This window comes from Echeneis naucrates, chromosome 20 (genome assembly GCF_900963305.1).
Source record: "Echeneis naucrates chromosome 20, fEcheNa1.1, whole genome shotgun sequence".
Taxonomy (NCBI): domain Eukaryota; kingdom Metazoa; phylum Chordata; class Actinopteri; order Carangiformes; family Echeneidae; genus Echeneis; species Echeneis naucrates.
In genome coordinates this window covers 7,094,431-7,115,633 of record NC_042530.1, presented here as the reverse complement: position 1 = coordinate 7,115,633, position 21,203 = coordinate 7,094,431, and the positions used below count along the sequence as shown (strand labels likewise).

Below are 21,203 nucleotides of genomic sequence, written 5' to 3'. Positions count from 1 at the left end.
CAGCGTGTCCTTCCCCGGCCCTCCTCCTCCTCCTGCTCATAATAATCAAAGAACAGTACAAAGAAATGCGCCTGTCTCGCAACTCCACATGAAACAGTACCGTGTCCCTTTAAAAACGTCTGACAAAAAGCCCATATGATCCCCGAGCTCCAATCACCAATTCCTTGTGCAAAAGCAGCCTCTGCATTTTTGTCTGTGTGAATGCTACAGCAGCACGGGGGGAAAAAGATTGTGGATAAGGCAAAAACTGGAGAAATGTGACAATCCAACGGTCATTTTCATGGCGAAGGGAAAACTGCTGCGAAAGGAGTTATTCTTGGACTCCTTGGAGCCTCGAAACGTTGGATCAAAATGGTAGGCTACAGAGCAGCGCTGCATTTTTGTTTATTTTTTTTATTTATTTTTTTATTTTTTATTTTTTGTCCCTATGTGATCTCTTGCAAAATGTGATCCTACTTAGCAGGCCGATCAAACTTGTCACACTTGTGCCTCATTGTGTGTCCGTGCCACCGGCTGTCACTGGTGCGTTTTGTGCTTTGTGTCCTTTGCAGTGAAGTTTGTAACTTGCCGACATGGCACAAGTTGGAAATTGAAGCTGCTGAAAGAATGCAATGGCTACAATAGCCACATTGATGCCGAGAAGGAGTTAAATTCTTTCATATCATTGCACTTCTGCAAAAAGCCGCAGGTCGTGACTGGTGCATATGAAGACAGGATGAGGGAAACTAAACTGCCCCCATATTTTTCCTCCAAACCACACGACCAATGCTGGACAAGTTTGTCAGGCTTTCACATTCATGCATAAATTACAGAATCTGCTCAGTGTACTTCAGTTATCGGAGGGGATACCACTGTTCTTCTCTCAGTAACTTGATTTTAGGTGACACAGGTGGAGGTTAAATGATGTGAAACATTTATACTCTGGCTGGGTCTGCCATTAAATAACTGCACATTTGATTTTGGTGTGTGATAGTAATATTTATTGGGTCATGTTTTTATTCTGTGGCATGAGGTCATCTGTTTTGAATGTGTCATTTGCTCTCCCAGGCTAATAGCCTATGTGTTGATAACTCACATTTTCTGTGATGTTTTAATTCCTGCATCAACAGATAAGATTAAGATTCTGTTCAGACGGACTGATGGAGTTAAGGGAATAGATGTGCATAGTGAGGCAGACAGTCAGCTCTGTCTCCAGGGTCATGTTAGGATGCCTCATTAGGAAAGCATGTGGAGCTTGATGCAGTGGTGGAGTAATCCCAGTGCGCGTTCACATCTGGAGGCTTGGGTTAATATCTGGGTCAGGTCAGCGGGGTTAGCCCTGGTGCTCGCTGGGTGGCTTCTGGTGGGAGCGAGAGGGTTTGGGATGAGCACATGAGAGTAAGCTGCAATAAACACAACACAAACTGTACTTGGCAAATGCAATGTGCCAGTGATCAAAGGTAGTGCATCTTTCAAGTGCTTTGGTAAACATGCCCCAGATAATTTCCACAATTACTTGACATCAAATGCAGATTAGTCTGGCCGAATTTGCATTTTCTCAGCGGCCTCAATTTATATACCTTAAATTCACCTTTTGCTACCACTGGATCGGCCTGTGGGGTCAGGAGGTCCCTGGACCAGAGCATCTTTTTCAAGAGGTTTGCGTTCCACAAATAACAGTAAAGAGGCACAGAGTAAACAGTAAAGAGGCAAAATTACTGAAAAGAGATGCAAAATTGCCACAATTGGGTTCAAAGTAAGTCCAAAGAGCTGCAAAAACAAAATTACTATCACTTGACACAAATGAAGGAAAGTGACCATAAAGAGACACAAAATAATGGAGAAAAAATATGCACAAAATGATTACAAAGCTACTAAAGAGAGATGCAAATCTACCAGTGGCTCTGGCTGTTATGTAGTGCCAGTGGGAAGCCTTTTACATGTGAGTGTGCCCAGGGGCCCTTTGTCTGATAATCGACCCCCCCCCCCCCGCCCAAAAAAAAAAAAAAAAAGTATTTGTTTTTCTTTTAATCTGCTGGAGTTGTGAAAATGTAAATCTCCCTCAATCCCATGCTCACTAAAGATGTTTATAGTGTATATTTTTGTCTGCCTGTAACAATATAATTGTGAGTTCCTCAGTAGCTCCTTCTCTGTCCTCCTCACAGGGTGCTTTGAGTTTTATGTAACTGCCTATTCAGGGCATTCCTGCCCACCCTTGACTTTGAGGCTTCACTGTCTCTGGGTACTAAGCGAGAAAACACCCTTTAGTTCTTGTGACAAGTGCAGCCATTCCCGAGCCACAGCAACAAACTTTAGCAGACATCTTCAGCCCCTGGTAGGAGGACGTTCTCCTTGGAAACTCAGGCCGTACTTTAGGTGCAGCTAATTTATGCCCCTCAGATAAAGTACAGTGTAAAGGGCTGCAGTCAGCAAGGTCAGACTCCCCAGGCTTATGTTAGGTTTCTTTTGTTGTCGTTGCTTTAAATGGCAGAAATTGATTGGAAGTAAGTCAGATAGTTTTTACTCTTTACATAAATCCACACTTTTATTGTTTCCCATCAGTGCCTGCCAGCATTGGTGTCTTTTCATGTGAGGAAAACAGTTACTCTAATTTTAACCCCTTTGGCACTTGAAAAAAAAAAAAAGTCTTTGAAATCCATTATCAAAAAGGCCAAACAGCTTTTTCTTTTTCTACAGCTTAATATGAAAATTTCTATTAGCCTTTCATTGTCAGGCATTTGAAGATATTAAGAGAGGGTTTTTTTTTTTTTTAAGGGCCTTTTAAAAATGTTCTTATAGCTCTTAGCTGAATTCAGGCCAGAGAGAGACTTAGGAGGGGCTTTACAGCAGATGGGAATGACTTTTCATGCTGTTTCCAGAGAATGGCCAAGCAGGAAAGCAGAAAATCTCGATCTGATAGTTACCACAAATATTTTTTCATACATTCAGAATAACATTTTGGTTAGTACTGAAATGAGGTCTAGCCATCTGCCTACATTTTTAGGCTCCTTTCTGTGCTGGAGTTGCAGTAATGTTACAAAAATATAGAGTGATCCATTTGAAAAGTAAACACCAAATTCTCTGGCCCCATTTTTTGTTATTTGTTCAATTTGACTTTTTCTATTTTTAAATTGCTTTTGAATCACAAGACATTTTGGGGAAAACGCATTATTTTATTCAATTAAATTTTTTTCTGGCAGTTATATGTGATGATTATTAATATATCTATATGCGAACCAAGCCACAGGTAGTGTTCACTTAGCTTAGTATAAAGACAGAGACAAATCAGCTCTGCAGCTCGGTGATAAAGCAGTGTGTATCAAGCTGGTTTAAGTTATACAAAAATCGAATTGTAAAAGCAACAGTTGCAGTTTCGCTTGGCGTATGTGTTTGATTTCTCGGCTCAGGGCGAGCCAGGGAAGTTACTGCTCCCTGTCAGGAGATCGTCTGTTATTTCACAAACCATAAAACTACAAACTGGCATACTGCTAGGTGGATTTTGCTACAGTTTGAATGATCCAGGCTAGCTGTTTCCCCCTTGTTTACTGTGTTTGATTCAGCTAAGCTAACCTGCCTCTGGCCGTGGCTTCATATTTATCCATCCTCTATCCTGCATCTGCTTTTCCAACAGAACACAAAAGAATAACCAAACATATATTCCCTAAAACATCAAACTGTTCCTTTCAGGTAAGATAAGATAAGATGAACCTTTAATGATCCCATTCGGGGAAATTTGCTCGTTACCACAGCTCTGTACGTACGGAACAGGAACAGAATAACATGAAATATAATTACAAATCCAAGAAAGAACACTATATACAACAGAGAAAAACAGAAAGAACAGAGATACAAGCTCATACTCGACATTTCTCTGCTGTTCATTGATTGGTTGCGACTATAGAAAGCCGAAGCTCCCTCCTCTACCTCTTTTCATCTCCGTCCTCTGTGACCTTCTCATCAAACATATCAACTGCCTCCACACAAACGCACACACACACTCGCACACAGAAGGAGTACTGCCACACCAGAGAGATTCCTCTGATAAGGAGCTCTCTGGAGTCTTGTGTTTGCCTCTTCCCTCTTTGTGTCATGCTATGAAAGGGATAATGAAGATATCACAGTCTAATAGCCCTCGGGTATGTCTGCACCTGCTCGCTGCACACATCAGAATGATCTTCTGCCTCCAATAGATCACTTCAAAGGTGCATCTTTCACCCTTCGTGTCAAGTATTTATGAGATTTTTTTTTTTTTTTTTTTACTTCCCACACTTTTATGTTGATGATTTAAAGATGGAAATGCTGTTTGTGCAAACCCACCACATTCTATTGTGCCACAGGTATTTGGCATCACATCCCTGTATTTACTGATGAGTCCGTGCACAGCAGGTGACATGCGAGTGTGTTGCCGGCTTGGGAACAGTGTGTTATGACTCCAGCGGAGCAGTGGTGTGTGAAGCGTTGTAACGTGTGTGCGTGAGGAGGAGATGCCAGCGCCACGGAGCCCTCTCTTGGCCAGGCTTCCTGACTCAGCGCTTCCTCTCCCAGCTCATTGGCCCAGACTCAAACTTCCTGGCAGAGCTTCAGTGCGAACGCTCTAACCTCATTGCTGCCCCCTCCCTACTGTCCCCTGCTACACCAGCCTCCAGGCAGCTCCTTTGATTATCCAACTGCTCGTCATCTCAACTCCAGACGACCATCGGTTGATGTCTTATTTCAACATCACTGCTGATTCTCCAACACACACACACACACACGCTGTCCTCAGTTCCACCTAAATGATCATCCAGTTTGTTCAAAGGACACCCTGATAGAAAGGACTTTGCAAAATCATGCTGCTAAGGCAATCCTGTTCATGCTGTCAAATTTTAATGTACTGTATTTCGGCAAGATGCTGCTCAAGCTGTGTTCTTGTCCTTATTTTTGTTTGTGTATCCCAATTTCATGCTTGGCTAAACGCGTATCAGTTGTAGATTGGCTTGTCACCTGTGGTTGCATTAACATATAGATGGAAATGTATTTAAATCTAATGGTGGAAGCTGGAATAGCTCTACCAGGCCAAGGCTGGGGCAGGTCCAAACTGGTAGATTAGGACAGGGAAAAGTGTGCAGTATGACGAGGAGACTGGATGTCTCAGATTAGAACAGCACAATTGCTTATAATACTGTCTATATTAATTCCAGTCAGCAGTGAGTGCAGTGGTTAAGAAAGCTAAACGTTTTAATAGGCTGAGGGGAATAAAATAATTAGCTTAAGTGGTGGAAAGAAGTAAACTGAATAACCAGCAGCATATTTTGATTTAGGATTTTCCTTTTAGCTGTATACACAATTAGCCGCCTGTATATTTTACCTGTCATCTCATTCAGCTTTCATGTGTTCACGCAATTTAGGTTGTTGAACTGAGTTATATACACTTTATTTGACTTTTTATGCTCCTCGTTTACAGATATTCATTAGGACCATGATAGAGTTTGAATATTTAAATTATTGATCAACAGCTAATTTTCCCTGCTTAAACAAGAACTTTATGTACTTTTATGAGCTATTAATGGTGATAAACTCCATAAAGTGGAAGTCAAGGACTGTTGGCTCAACCCAGGATCCACTAACCACTAACTAAGTTGTGTGCGATAAATCTAGGCAGGGAGAAAGTTAACTTTATTTCATCATGTTTTTAGGTTATACATACGTGTCCATCCGATCGCAGATCTAAGTGGAAGGTTTTCAGTAATGCCATTACTTGGTCTCCAGGATAGACTGACCCAAGGTCAAGATGACTCTAAACTCACAAAACAATGACTCAACTTTGTACGATTTGACACAAATATCTGTTGATTTTGATAAAATGATATTTTGCAAACAAAAAGCCAAACTCAACCTCAAACGGCAAAAAGTCAGCAGTGTCATGCGACTGAAGAATAATTTCTCCACCAAAAAGGAGACGCCTAATGTTGCTCTAATAACAATCTCCCTGCACATTACTTACATCAGTTTAGAAGGCCCACTACATCTGTGCCAAGCTAATCCGTATGTTTGGGACTGAACATGAACTACTGTTTTCACAGAGCGGTTGTTTGATGATTTTATGACAGTTGGTTCTCAATCTGTGTCACGTGCACCACTTGTTTACTGGATTATATAATCCCATAACCTCATACCACAAGGTGTAACTATCAGCTTTAATACCATCATTATCCAATAAACTGTGCCATCCCAGTCACGATTAAACTCCACAGTAATGCGGCTGTGCATGTGACTGCTGCATATGACCTCGGCAGTGAGTGTGCTGCTATCCACCGCTGTGGCTCCCACTTTAGTCATTGAACATTGATTTTTATTAGCATTTTTTTTTATCATAGTGCTTTAATGATTATCGAGGGGCACGTTAAAAGAAAGACTTTGTCACATGTGCTATTACCAGTCTGGCTTGTCTGTACAGGAGCAACATGTTTGAAAACGGGATGAAGCATGAAGTCCATTCACATTCAGATCATCTTTTTTTTTTTTTATCCCTCTGCATCAGCAGTGCCATCACGAATGCAAAATTTCTCGCTTTCCTGTTTACTGACGGGGGCACAAATGCATGATTATGATGCAGGTATGCATGCATATGCGTTCACTTCAGGGTTTCTGGAATATGGGCGGATGTGCTTGTGCATCTGCTACTGTATATGCTACTCCTACCTCAAGGTCAGTGCTGGGTCTCCGTGCTGATTGGATTTAGAGAGAATAGCAGGGTGTGCAGACTGCAGACAGAGGAGAAATCTTCCACTAGATACATGGTCAGATTATGAGATAACTGGTGCATGTTTGTGATCCAGCATATAAAAGGACCCCACACCCCTCCTATATTGGCAAAAGAGACATATGACAATTACAAATTCTGTTACCATTGTGCGGTTTTCTTGTGTCGCTTCTGTTCATTTTCTCTCTGCCTGATTTGTGGTAATTTCGCACTTTTTGTCATTGTGTAACTTTGGGGGGCATTTGGGTCTATCTGTCATCATTTTGCGTCTCAATGTTGTTTGTTTGTGTGTCCTGGGATCTCTTTGTGTTCTCTTTGTATTTATCATGCATCATTTTAAAGATGGCTCATGTCTGCGATTATATTGCTTCTCTTCGGACACTTGACAAATTGCGTCTCTTTGTGGTTGTTGTATTTCTTTCTTGTGGTTTTTTGTCTCTTTGATGCTGTTTGGCTTCTCTTCGGAGCCATGGCTTCCCTTTTCAAGACTCAACAATAAACAGACACGTCAACAGTAAGCTGTGGCTCAGAGACCCAAGGTACTCTGTGGGCCAATTCAGTTATCCATCCATGACTAGACACAAACATTAAAATAATACACACTGGCTTTTTTTACTCCAGTCTCTATTCCAGACCAGATAATACCCCCCAAGTATTCAGGCTACTCTTTTCAACTGCAGATACGGAATTCACTTCCCTGCCTCAGCATCTGTGGGACGAAACCTGCCTATTGTCTGGTGTCAGCAGCAGGGAAGGTCTGGTGAGCACACAGAGGACACAGTGTCAGTCATTACCCTGATGACTTTTTAATGGCTGTCTGATTAGACTCCACCAGAAATGACATGCCCTTGTCCCGTTTGGTTTGCCTGTGTGTGTGTGTGAGCTGATCAATTTCCCACCACGTAAAAGCATTCTGATGTTACTGCGAGGCAAGACTGGCTGTTGTAGCTGGGTGATCTCTTTGTGGAGCGTTTGCGTTGGGGCCTGTCGTGCTCCGCTCTTGTCTGCGCAGATGATGACTCAGGGATATGTGCGAGTGAGTGAATGAGTGTAGGGGTGGATGCTGCTCTCCTACCATCTTCTAACCAGTGAGTGAGATGAGGCCTGACACGGTGCCCACTCTCCTTCCTTTGGTTGTCAGTCACATTGAGCCCTGTACTGTGCCCCTCGGTGGGAGGGGGGGGGCACTGCTGCATGTGCTCTTTACTGTAGTTTGAAGTGCACTGTGGGTGGAAGTGGCAGAGACCCCGACCTCCCCACCTCCCCGCTGGGTGACAGGAGGTGCCAGGGCATGATCTCATTGCTGTCTTCATGACTATGGATCTGAGCTTAGTTTGGTTCTAATGGTCATTGGAGAGACTTCACTGTGCATATGGACAGTTTGACATTTGGCTGGTAGCGAGTTGCACTTGTTTTGCAAATTAATTTAATGAGCATTTTGTGGCCTGACTGAAATTTCCAGAAGTCAGATTAAGTTGAGAGAACTGCTTTGCTCTGCATTGTGGAGTCGAGATTGGAGAGACAGCTAAACTGTAATCAAATTCTGTTGCCTGAATTACTGCAGCATTTTCATTATTCATCAATCTGTCAATCTGTCAGTCTTAATTATTAGTAAAATTTTGCTTATACAGTTAAATGTAATAAAATGTCTATCACATATTTTCAGGGGGCACACTGACATAATCTAATTTAATTTTTTGGTCTGACTCGAACATCAGATGACGTATACAATTTGTTATTGCATTACTGATTGATTTTGTATTGATCCATTAATCACTTAAAATTAATCAACTATTTCTAAACTTTTTGATTTGGAGTGATTTGGTTTTCAGCTAATTTTAATAAACTTGTTAAACTATTTTTTTTAACATGTTATAGGTTAATAATCAAGAAAATATTCACCAGGTTGATTAATGATTGAAGTACTCATTAGTTACAGTCCTAAAAGTGAATTAACAAACAAAATGAGATCCGAAATAGTTTAAGTAAAAGAATCTGATTTTTTTTTTTTTTGTCTCAGAAATAGCAGTGTGACAAAAAAAAGTCTGTATTCCCCATTTTCCAACTTCAGTTGCTTTCAAGTGGGTTACATTTTTTCACATATAAAATTTCTTAGTTATGTTATTAATTAGGACAACAACAATGTATAAAATACTGACATAAATCCACACTTACAAGCTTAGATATCAACATTTATGTGAGCAGGAGCTCATCTCCAGAATTCAAAACATTTAATTAATGGGAAGATGAATGCATTGATTTCATCCATATTCAGCTTTAGTTACATGTACGTCAGTTGGAAAAGATGAAGACGGTGATGTAAGAGGACACTGAGTTCAGTCTGAGCAGTCTGCAGGCAGATGGAGAGAAAGCTTCAGCCCCCCGCAATGTTTCTCCCCCTGGGACTCCCTCCTGCCAGAATACAACCTGCCCTCCCTCGAACTATTGATGTGTCCATGACTCTGTGCCGTGCTCTGACATTGGCCCCCACTAATGGCTCAGTCTGTTCACTGGTCAGAAAGCAAACAAGACAGTCAAGGCAGATGTTGTTTAGATCCCCACTCATAAATCTGTTATACAAAGGTGTGTGCAAAATAGTGGCAGAATTTGATTTCAGGACATTATTTATATAGTCAGCTTTATTTAAACGCAAGGAAGACGGTGAAAGGGATGATTGCCCGGTTTTATACAGGCTACTGCCAAAGAGATATACATGTGCTGCCCTTGCAGGAGGCCTAATTTTTACAGATAAGTGTCCACCTCATTACAGTGAACAGTGAGGGGAACATTTGAAATGGCAGCTCGGTGGAGAGCATGGCACAGCCACAAATTGTAGCCGAGCTGCACAATGATGGAGATCCAGACTTTACACAGTAGTAAATCTACATAATCATCCAGTGCAAAGGTTTTGGAGAGAAAGGGCATTCTCACCAGTAAAAGTCAAATTAGAAAGATGGCTCTCAGTCTCTCACTCCACTCTGGCTCAGCTCCAGGAGTCAGTTGACTGCCAAGTACACACCACCAACCCTGACGTGGCTGAGGTCAGGAGAAGATTCAACATTTGGTCACAAAAGGCTTTTTTTAAAATCTCATCCTTTGATTGGCATGTTAACGGTGAGCTTTTCTCACTGAGAGTCTGACCAACCTGAAGATAACTGAAGAAACGCCCAGTCAACAGCAAAAATCAGTTTTTTTGTCTCATGCTTAATGCAGATTTATCTTTGGCAAAATTGTAATCCTGCGCACCATCCATCATAGCTTCATCAAAACTAGATTAGTAGTGAAGTAGTTTCAAAGTTTGAAACTTTGAATCTTAATTAAAGCGTCGCTGTTACGCTGACGAGGGAAGTGTTTTAAAATGCCTGATTATCTTTCCAAAATGCATCATCCTTCCCCATTTGAGCAAATTTGACATCAAACACATACTTGAGTGAAAGACTGGGTTTTTTGTTTTTGTTTTTGTTTTTGTTTTTTTTTTTTTCCTGAAATGCAGCAGCCCATTAGACCAGTTAAACAATTAATGTCTTGTTTTGTTTTTGTATAAGCTGTCGCCCTTCAGACTTTAAATGTTTGATATTTAATTACAGAGCCTCCATCTGGCCGAATTAGAATAATTTTTGAATGGGAAATGCAGTGAAACACAGCTAAGACTCTCCAGCCTTCCTAACGGTCAGCAGTCATAATGTTTACAATGTCCAACACTTCAGTCCACAGTTAGCATGCTTGGTAATTAACGCCAAGTGCAGCAGAGGCTGAGGGGAATCTCATTAGTTTGCAGTTATTTGCTCGTAAACCAAAGTGCTGTTATAAAAGTTCATCCTGATGATGAAATTAGAGCGAAAGTCAGGGAGTCATCAATTTCATTTGGAGTAATTGTCTAAAAACCCACAAAATTTATCCAAGTCTTAGGCCAGTCCATTCAGAGGATAATGAGATATTGCACAGAATATTTTTATTTCACTGAAGCGTGGCTTCATCCCACAAAATTTTATCGATATTAGGATATCAGATATGAAGCACTTTCCAACGATGAGGTGTTTAAGCTGGGTTTTCTCTTGTGGACTGAAATACAGAATTGCAAAATAAGACTCATATTGGATTACAACAACCTTGAGTGTTGTCTTGTGAAACTGGCCCTCTGTGAGATGACCCCACCTCGCTGTGCTTGGCAAATGATGAAATGCTCTGCATAGAAAGGGTGTACATAGCTTTGCTTGAAGCCTGTTTAAATGACACCTCTTGTTGGGCGCGTCAGTAATCCCCCCGCTGCGTGTTTGTCATGGGTCAGGCCAGATATGAATAATGTATTGGCAGGCATCTAACTGAGATGCTGGTTAAAGGTGGCGCTCCCTCTAATGACAGCAATGGATGTGCTCTTTCAATCCAAAGTATTAAGTCAGTTTTTTTTGGCGAGTGAATGTGATAAAATGTGACAGGATGGGTTCATCTTTGCTGCATGTTGTGACAGACACAGCAGCTGTTTGGTAACTCCAAATGGATTAAATAGTTTTAAAGCATCTGTCTCTCACCCACTAAAGGATGCTCCTCTATTATTCAGCAGTATGGAACTAAACTTTAAGAGCATTTGGTTGGAGAAATAGTGCGCCGTTTTGTTGTAAGGAATAAACAAAACTGGGGGGAAATGCACTCCACAAAAAAACCTTTCAGATTTTGCAAATGTTGCCAATGGACGCCGTCAGTATTTTGATCATAAAAATATTAATTCTGTAGAAATTCATTGTTCCCTGGGTTTTTCCATTTGAATCCCAATAGAAGAAGCTGATCTTTATCACTAAAAGAAAATAACTTCCAGTCTTCCAGTCAACTTAAACATGATCTGATTAAAGCTGCAGCATTTTGCCCTTGGGCAACGTCTGAAGCCTTGCATGGAGACAACCCGATCTCCACTCCTCTCTAGCTCCAAGTCCAATTTAGCTGCTCAAAACTATGAATAAATCTAACGCTCCATAATTGAATTCTTCAAACAGGCCAGATTTCCAAGGTTAGGCCTAAATGCAAATCCATTTTACAGTCTGAACAATGAAAAGTCGTTTTCATTGATCTTGTTATATTTCTGATAAAGAGTAAGAAAAATATACTTTGTTGAGATATAATTAAGGCTCAGTTTCATCATTCCCGGTGACATCTCCACCAAAACCTGGCTCATATCAATACTTCTCCTCCTCTGCCTTCAGGAGACACAGAATGATAAATTCCATTAATTGTTTGGAGGGTTAGTTAGTATTTATTCAGCATGGTTTCCCTAATTATTTCTCTGGACGTGTTTTGTCTTGTGCATAATTCGCCATTCCTCGGGGACAGTGTAGTGAGTGGGTGTGCTGAGAGAGCCGACTAATGGGAGGGAGATGGCAGTGAATACCAATGCTCAGACCAGTCAGTCCTTGCAGAGACCAGACACTGTGTTTGTGTTTGTTGTGTGTGTGTGTGTGTGTGTGTGTGTGTGTCTGTGTGTGTGTACATTTGTTTTTTGTGCATGGTTGCACATTGTGTGTGTGTGTGCGTCTGTGGGTATGTGTGTGTGTTTGCTCTGTTTGCTACTCTGTCCCCACTCACATCCCGTCTGGATCGAAACCCTGCCCTTCCTGTGCTAAAATAAACCCACCTTGGGAAGTTGAGGACCTTGCACAGAGCTCTAAGTGTTAGACCTTTTGATTTTTCACTGACTAGTATCATGCAGGATATATGCAGATGAGGACTTTGTGCACGAAATGGTTTGAAAATCAGTTTGCAAAATATAACAGAATCTAATTACTTTATTTCAACATCATTTTTTGATGTAGAATTACTTAAAATACTTTTTATTTGAAGCTTGTACTTTTGACCAAAATTAAAGTGATAAATAATCAAACAAACATGCATAGCATTGCGTATTTATGAATATCACAGCGTATATAGCCGAGGATAATTAGCAGTGAATCTTCTGTTTTAATGTGCTGTAATGTAAAGGCGCTCAGCTCAACAAGAAAACACAAAAAACACAAATGATAATACAATAAAAATATCATGAAAGCTTAATGACCCATGACCATACTCCTGATTCCACTTCAGAAATTGTTTCAGCTTGAATTTCAAATGATCCCATTCTTTATCCATTTTGAGTTTTGTGGGTAAAGCTTTGAACTTATTGGCCCTCGGCAGATAGAAAGCATCACCAGTTTAATGAAACAATACTTCTCAGTTCTGCTTTGATGCACCCTGAGTTACAAAGATTCTCATGGATTTTATCGTTTCACCAAGCACCTTTAGAACCTGATCATTTGTATTTATGGATAAAATATGTTTTGAATTTAATGGTATAATAGAATATTTACCTGAGAAAACCAACCAAAAACTCTCGACCATCGATCGATGGAGTTTCCTCACATAGATCTGCTAAAAGTATTTTAAGCTTCACCTCCACGCTGGCTTGTTTCTACAATTCAGTGTAAACACCTTCTGCTAGAAGTTCATGTGATAAGATTGAAAGTTCCATAAAAGCTATTAAATGGACCTTTTAGTAAGATTATTTTCTCAACTGCTGAAGTTAACATTTAGTTTGTTGGCAGGAGTGAGCTTTGATGAACTTCAAATCTAAAATTGGAACTACTATGATATTTTTTTACTATATTATGATGAAGTGTTTTCTTCTCTCCCTCCAACACTTTTCAGCTCATAGTGGAGAAGACCACGGACTTCCCCTCGGCTGAGTTCTCTCTCGTGGAGGATGTGGCTCTGCACTTCACCTGTTTGATGGACAGGCTGAACGAGCAGCGTCTCTTCCAGCCTGACCTGTGTGACGTCGACATTGTTCTGGTGCGTCAGCACAGCACCTTCCCGGCCCACAAGGGCGTGCTGGCAGCCTACAGCCCTTTCTTCCACTCTCTCTTCGCCCAAAGCAAACAGCTGCGGCGGGTGGACCTGTCGTTAGATGCCCTGACCTCACAGGGCCTCCAGCAAATCCTCAACTTCATTTACACCTCCAAACTGCTGGTGAGCGGCCGCACCGTCCGGGACGTGCTGAATGCTGCTACCCTGCTTCAGATGAGCGACATTGCGGCCTCCTGTCGTGACCTCATCAGCAGCCACTCGCTGAGAACCACCTGTGCAGATATGGCCAATCAGGAAGGGCTCGGCAGCAGCGACCCAGCTGCTGTAGCGATGCCCCCCAGCCAGCTGTACCGAGAGATAAAACAGGAGTCAGAGCTAGGCAGGGTCTACACCAGGGAGGGCAGCGGCCCCTTTTCTGTTAGAGTGGAGGAGGCAGGAAAGACATCGAGCCAGCAGAAGCAGTACTATCAGAAAGAGGGGGGGGCAGGGGGCGGGGCCGGGACAGGTGCTTTGTGTAAAGTAGAAGGTAACGGAGAGGAGTCGAAGACCGCAGAGAGCCACTCCTCCTTCAACAGAGACCAGATCATCGTTGAAGTCAACCTCAACAACCAAACCCTTAATGTGTCAAAGGGCTCAGAAGGCAAAGCAGCTACCACCGCAGAGACGGCCGCCATGTTTGGTCATTGCCATGACAACGAGAGAGATTCGGAGGATGACGAGGAGAATGAGGCAGAGAATGATGATGCAGTTGAAGAAGATGAGGAAGAGCTGAGGAGGAGAGACCTTTTGGGGCAGAGCAGTGAGGAGGAAGATGACGAGGAAGATGAGGAAGAGGAGGAGAACACCTTGAACATTCCAGGCTTAGAGCAGACAGCCATGATGGATCGACCTCGACGGGGCACCAGAGCCTTAGCCATGGCGGGAACCACAGCATCCATGCGGCAAACGCTGGCAGAGGCCACGTTGGCCAATCAAAGGCCAGGTGGGAAGAGGACTCTTGAGGCAGAAGGCCTGGGCCAAAAGGTCAGGCTGGAGGAAAAGCAACATTTTCCGTGTAAGAAATGCCCTCGGGTTTTCAACAACCGCTGGTATCTGGAAAAGCACATGAACGTCACTCACAACCGCATGCAGATCTGTAATAACTGCGGCAAACGCTTCCTGTTGGAGAGCGAGCTGCTGCTTCACCAACAGACTGACTGTGAGAAGAGTATCCAGGTATGGCATCAGCGCTCCCTCAATGTTTAACATTTCATGAAAGCATTTGAAATACCAAACTTCAGCAGTAGAATCAGGTCATTTACATTTTTTGATTGCAGAATCAACTAAATCAATGTTTTGTTTTGTTTTGTTTTTTTTTCATGAAGTTCAATTGGCACATATATTTTCACCACTGAAAGTGCTGATCTCAGAGATTGAAAAGTCCGAAGTCCCAAGTTTACTAGTGTGTACTAGTTTTTTTTTTTAGTTACTTTCCTTTTTACTTCTCTGTCTGAGATTAAAGAAATGCTCCACAGAACAAACAACAGAAGTCAATGGCACAAATATCTTTCTGGTGAATTTATTGCTAAATGATATTTGATGATATAATGAGCCAGTTAGAAAGATTGTTAGCTCTGAGCACTTTGTTCCCGACATCAATAAAACTCCTCATTGACTGAAATGATGTGCAGTCCTGAGCACAAAATGCCATGCATTATTATCAGCCAAGGACTACAGAAATGGTAATGAGCTCAGGGAGCTATTGTGACCAACTGACCAGCGCCACCTTGTCAGATAAAGGCTCAAGTAATTTGATAATAATTCACCCTGCGACTGGTCACACTGTCACCAAGTCTTTACAACCAAATATGTCTTTTGCTGATAAATTCTTTTCTTGCCAATTTCTGGTGTGACTTGGGTTTAATGGATATGATTTGACTTCCTTATTATTTTCTACCCTTGGTTTGGCCTCTCATGTTGTATCATGCAGGCTGACTGACCCCACTGATTGGCGAAACCAGCTGGGCTAAACACAAAGCTCTGCAGACACACTCAAAAAAGATCTCACACCTCGTCTGGGTGGTCGAGGGAACCTTGCTAATGTGGCGTAACATCAGACAAAAGACAAGCAATTGAAAAGACCAATCCAAGTTCAGTGTTTTAATGTCAAAATGTTGTGTTAACCTTGGCTTCATTATGCTGTCCTGACTGATGAAACAAATTTATGCCCTTTGTCCGACAAGTTGCTTCGGCTTTTAAAGTGTTATTTAGTCACAAATTATAATATGCACAGTTGCAATCATGTAAATATATTAAAATAGATCAGAGTGACTTCAGCTCAGTCAACTGGCAGCCACTAATAATAAATTCTGATATGTCTGAGTACCTTCACTATTACTGCTCTGCACTGAGCAGCTGAACTCCTGCTGTGGTTTTGAAGATCATTTGCTGCTTTAATTTACTGACTCTAATTGCTTTTTTGTACAGTGCACACTCAAGTACCTGTGCATGCACACACACCTGGATATTATTTGTCCCAGATAATTACTTCCTTCATTCCTCATGCACAAATAGCTCCAGTACTCACTGTGTATTGTCCTCTCCTGTGCTTTGTGTAAGTGTGTAACATGTGGCAAAGCCTTCAAGAAGCTCTGGTCACTGCATGAGCATAACAAGATTGTCCACGGCTACGCTGAGAAGAAGTTCTCATGTGAGATCTGTGAGAAGAAGTTTTACACCATGGCTCATGTCAGGAAGCACATGGTCGGTGAGTGGCAGTGATATCAGTGATTCTGGTTGGTGGCTCCATTCCCTGTCACTTTAGGCTTCCTTTTCTACATCCCACTAATTGTTGTGCAGGATTTGTTTTGGGTGTTGCTTTCCTCTTCCACTTTTTGGGAGATAAGCATCTTATTTCCCAAGCAGCCCTACTTCGCTGCTTGTGCTCATCCATGTTTAAAGTGGAATTTGTATTAGGTATTGAAAGTCGATGAGACAGAGGAAGCAGCTTATTTACTTGAGCACGCTCATTCATAGTCCTAAGCATCATAATCAGACAATGACAAAGCATTTCACTGCAGCACAGTTTTAGGGAAGCATTATTGCTTATTTGTCCTCACACTGCCTTTTGATGCTAAGTGCATCGATTTAATAATGCCGTTCATCAATCTTATACTGCGTGTCTGTGTGTGTAGCCCATACAAAGGATATGCCGTTCACATGTGAGACGTGTGGGAAGTCATTCAAGCGCAGCATGTCCCTGAAGGTTCATTCTCTGCAGCACTCAGGAGAGAAACCCTTCAAGTGTGAGGTTTGAGCTCCTTTTGTACACCGTTTCTTCACTTCCCTCAGATCAAGTTTTCTGAAGTGTTTACACCTTCCACTGGTTAAAATTATCGGTGTCTCACAAGGCTGTCCGTGGCCTTTACCTGTAAAATAGCAGGAGGTATCCAGATGTACTGACGAAACAGGCCAAAGAAAAAAATATTATCATTAACAAGTCATTAGCCTACTTTTATAGATGGGGAATCTCATCAGGCAGTTTAACTGTGAATATGGATTGGCCTATTAGTGTTTGTTTCTGGCATCGTCACCACACACCACAATAACTTATGGCTTAAGTTTTTGCTGGATTCACGTGAAGAGGGAATATATATATATATCAAATTAATAATTTGAGGCAAAGGCTTTAACACATTTCCTCTTTTCTGAGCCACTTGAAGGTCTGGAACTCCATAAAATATGTTTTATGAACAGTCTCACGAAATTGGAACGAGCCTCAAACATTTCAGTTACATAATTCAACATGTGTAATACCCATAGCAGTTTAAATTGCACAGAAAACGGCCAACAGTTTTGGAAATCCAATCCCAGAAATCTATTTTATTTTATTGAAAACTGAAACGTGTATTACAGAGTTTCTCATTCCCAAAAGAGACTCACATTTCTGAATGTCATCTGCTTTTTCCAACATTTGTGTAGTGATCTGATTTTTGAACTTCAACTTCAATGCCATTTGTCAAATACTCTTTTGGCTGTTCCAAAATCTCCTCTTTGTATGTCACTTCAGAACTGTAGTGAGCGCTTCCAGTACAAATACCAGCTCCGCTCTCATATGAGCATCCACATCGGACATAAACAGTTTATGTGCCAGTGGTGCGGAAAGGACTTCAACATGAAGCAGTACTTTGACGAACACATGAAGACACACACTGGTGAGTCACTTCTTGTAGTTTTTTTGTTCCTTTTAAGAATGTAATGTAAGTTGGATCAGATTTTTTTCACAACGGGGGAAACAAGCTGTAAGACAGCTCTGACATATTTTCACCTTCTGAAACTGCACTTGTTTACAGCAGTTGTTTATTTACACATCTAGCAGATGTAGCACAACTTCAGTATTCAGTCGAAGTTATGCTTTTCACCATCCATTTAATTTAAATACAATATTTCTTCCTTCCTTTTTAGCTCCTTCTTTGGTCTCTACCAACTCTTGAGGGAAATTTATAACTTTTGAAAATCCAAAAGTTCTTCGTTTCACCAGCTTGTTGATTGTTCTGCCTGCCCTTGGTAGACAACAGCAGGCTTCTAGTACTATATTGCACATTATACATACTCCTGGAAGTTTTGTTTTGAAAGCTTTTTGCGTTCCCCACTTTATAGGAGAGAAGCCGTATATCTGTGAGATCTGTGGGAAAAGCTTCACGAGCCGGCCTAACATGAAGCGCCACCGCCGCACTCACACTGGAGAAAAGCCGTACCCCTGCGAGGTGTGTGGCCAGCGCTTTCGCTTCTCCAACATGCTGAAGGCCCACAGGGAGAAATGCTTCCGTGTCAGTAACCCCATGGTTGCCGACAACAACGACCCTCTCGGCCTCGACCAGCCCCTGGATTCGCCTGCCGTAGACTCTTCTGGACAGGTCCAACTGGGCACAGTGCTTCCTGCCACATCTGCGACCACACCCGCTGCTGCCTCTAGCCCCCACCCTCTCCATGGCACCCAGCTGTCTCTCCCCCTGCTGCACCCCATGGGGGGGCTGCCTCCGACCCCTCATTTACCCCCCCCACCTCCCCTGTTCTCTGCCGGTAGGATGAACTCCAACAACTAACAAATGTCTTTAGCATTGAAAGCACTTTGTTTTGTTTTTTTGTTGGTTTTTTGATTTTTGTTTGTTGGTTTTGTTTCTTGAGCTTTTAAGAGGACTCAGCGGGAAAGTGATGTACCTCTGTGACATTTACACTGAGGGGAAAAACTGATTGAAGGCTACATGGAAGCCTCGATAAAACACACATACACCAACAACAATAAAAAAGTAATTTTTTTACTCTGATGAATACAATAGAAAAACCTCAGTGTCCTGTAGGACGTCATCATTGGTCTTTACACGCCTATTTCACAACTCTGTCCTGGTTTTATTTGGGATTTTGTGACACCACATACATCTCTCCGGAGCCTTGCACAATGCATTGATTGTAGCATCTTTTACAAAGTGGGAGGAAGAATTTCCTGAATCTTCACTCATATGGGGTTCATCAGTCAAGTGAGAACCACACTAAGATGAGAAGAAATGTTTTATTTCTGTTCTCTGCCAAGATGTAGTGAGTCTTTGTGGTTCCTATCCAGCAATAACCAAATGCTGATTTGTCTTTAAGCATATACATGTATATGGCATTGCCAATAACCAAATTCTGTTAGCTCACCTGCTATAGTTAGGTAATGTTATACAGCATTTATAATCAATCCTGCACCTTACATTTAACTCTAGTGATATTTAAAACGTACTCCTAATTATCTTCATTTTTATAATTGTGACAGTGTGTAATTTGTGGCACGTTACCGTCAAATTTGTAAGGACTTAAGAGAAGTGTTGTGTGGAAAATCAACGGTGCAATGCAGTATGTTTTTGTGTGTGTGTGTGTGTGTGTGTGTGTCGGATGAAAGGCAGAGATGAAAGGTAAGAGGACTCAGATCTACATATAGCTAATTAAGACATGAACTTCCCCGAATCAGGAGATGGAGTAAATTGTTAACCCTCATCTTTTGCTTACATTAAGCAGGGACACTCCTCTCCTGTAGATCTGACTTTGAGATGATATGGCACCTTTCTGTGACTTGTTAGTAAAACCTAATGTACTCTGACCCACAGTATATTAGTAGGGTTAATTCTAATGTTAATGTCAATTTCATATCATGCCCCAACTAAACCCAATCTTTGTTAGTTTGCAGATTGCGAACAGTGTAGGGATAATAATATTCACAAAGCCCTGCTTCTGTAGCTCATTAAGTGTGCACATTTTGTCTTGATGTATATTGTGAAATGATAAACATTATATTTGAATGCCTAAATCAAAAATAGCACTGACAGCAATTACTTTTGGCACAACAGAGCTCCTCGCTTTAAAAAAAAAAAAAAAGAAAGAAAGAAAAAAAAAAGACGTTCCCTTCAGTTTCTGTACAAACTAGTCAGCAGTGACGTGTAGAAGCTTAAAAAATAAATAAATAAAAGGTCAGGACATGCAAAATAATGTGGTGTATTACCCATTAAAAAGTTAGTGGCTTTATGTACACTTTTGGGAAGTGTTTGTCATAAATCTACTGGATTTTAAATTTAAATTTAAACTAAATTCCTGTCAATCAAACAGTCTTAGGATTCATTCAGCACATTTACCTTTGAAGCTATTACTTCAACACCCGTGTCATTCATGTCCATAAAATATGAAACTACGCATTAAATTAGACTACTAAAAAGACTGGAAAAACATACATCAGCACCTATTAAGCTATCTAAAATAACTGTCTTGGTTACCTTTTGGGAAGAACTGGGCTTATTCCTTACCTCTCCTTCTAGTCCTGAAACCAAGAAGACAGTAAGCTGGGAGACAAAATCCTGAATCTCAAAAAATAAATAAATTTGAGTCTCCACAAATTGTAGCCTTTTAGCTAGTTTGTTTTTTGTTTTTTGTTTTTTTTAGATTAAACAAACCGCTTATTAAATATTACTCAGTCAACAAAAGGCTGACTTTCTTACCCTTGATCAGAGCTAAGATAGCAGCTGCCTCCTGTTTCCAGTCCTAATAAGCTTATCAGTTCCTAGTTTAATATTAAATGGAGTAAATATCGTTCTTCTTACCTTACCCTCAACAAGAATGCAAACAGATATAATTCCCAAAATGTCAGAAAATACTTTACATACATAATTACAATCAGTCTCTTGTCCATAAAGAATTTCTGTGCACTATCGATGCACCCCTGCTCAGTTGATGGATAGCTGGCCTTCTTGTAGTGCAGCATTAACCTGTAAATATTGTTAAGGTGTGTTACTTCCTTGTGATTAATTCTTCATGTTTACATTCGGAGAGTCAGTTGAATGTGCCCCTGCGTGTCTTGGCTGGTGGTAGTGGAAGGTGGAATTTGTGGATTAAGCTTTTGTAAATGTAATAAGCTGTTGATTGTTTTTATTTAAAAGACTGATTTAAGCACCTTAGTGTAGTCTTACGTTTTAGCTCACGCCTGTTAAATGCATTTCTTAAAAATGCCATGATGAAATGGTCACATCATATGTTATTTGATAAGGTACCTTTTAGTTGTTTTCTTCATGTGTCAAACACAGTCTCTGTTTTTATTTTGCTGCTTTTGTACAGGGTCCAGTCTGAGACTGCCCTTTAATTGAGATGTCTA

At 41.2% G+C, this 21,203-nt stretch overlaps 1 protein-coding gene across 1 annotated transcript; it reads left to right on the top strand.

The window, feature by feature from the left end:
- Positions 1-207: 207 nt before the first annotated feature.
- On the top strand, positions 208-19,998 carry zbtb47b (zinc finger and BTB domain containing 47b). Its single transcript, XM_029528931.1, has 6 exons — positions 208-354; positions 13,391-14,764; positions 16,148-16,295; positions 16,723-16,838; positions 17,598-17,742; positions 18,188-19,998. Exons 1-6 carry the CDS (start codon positions 352-354, stop codon positions 18,631-18,633), a joined length of 2,232 nt encoding a protein of 743 aa, XP_029384791.1. The 5' UTR covers positions 208-351; the 3' UTR covers positions 18,634-19,998.
- The last annotated feature ends 1,205 nt before the right edge of the window (positions 19,999-21,203 follow it).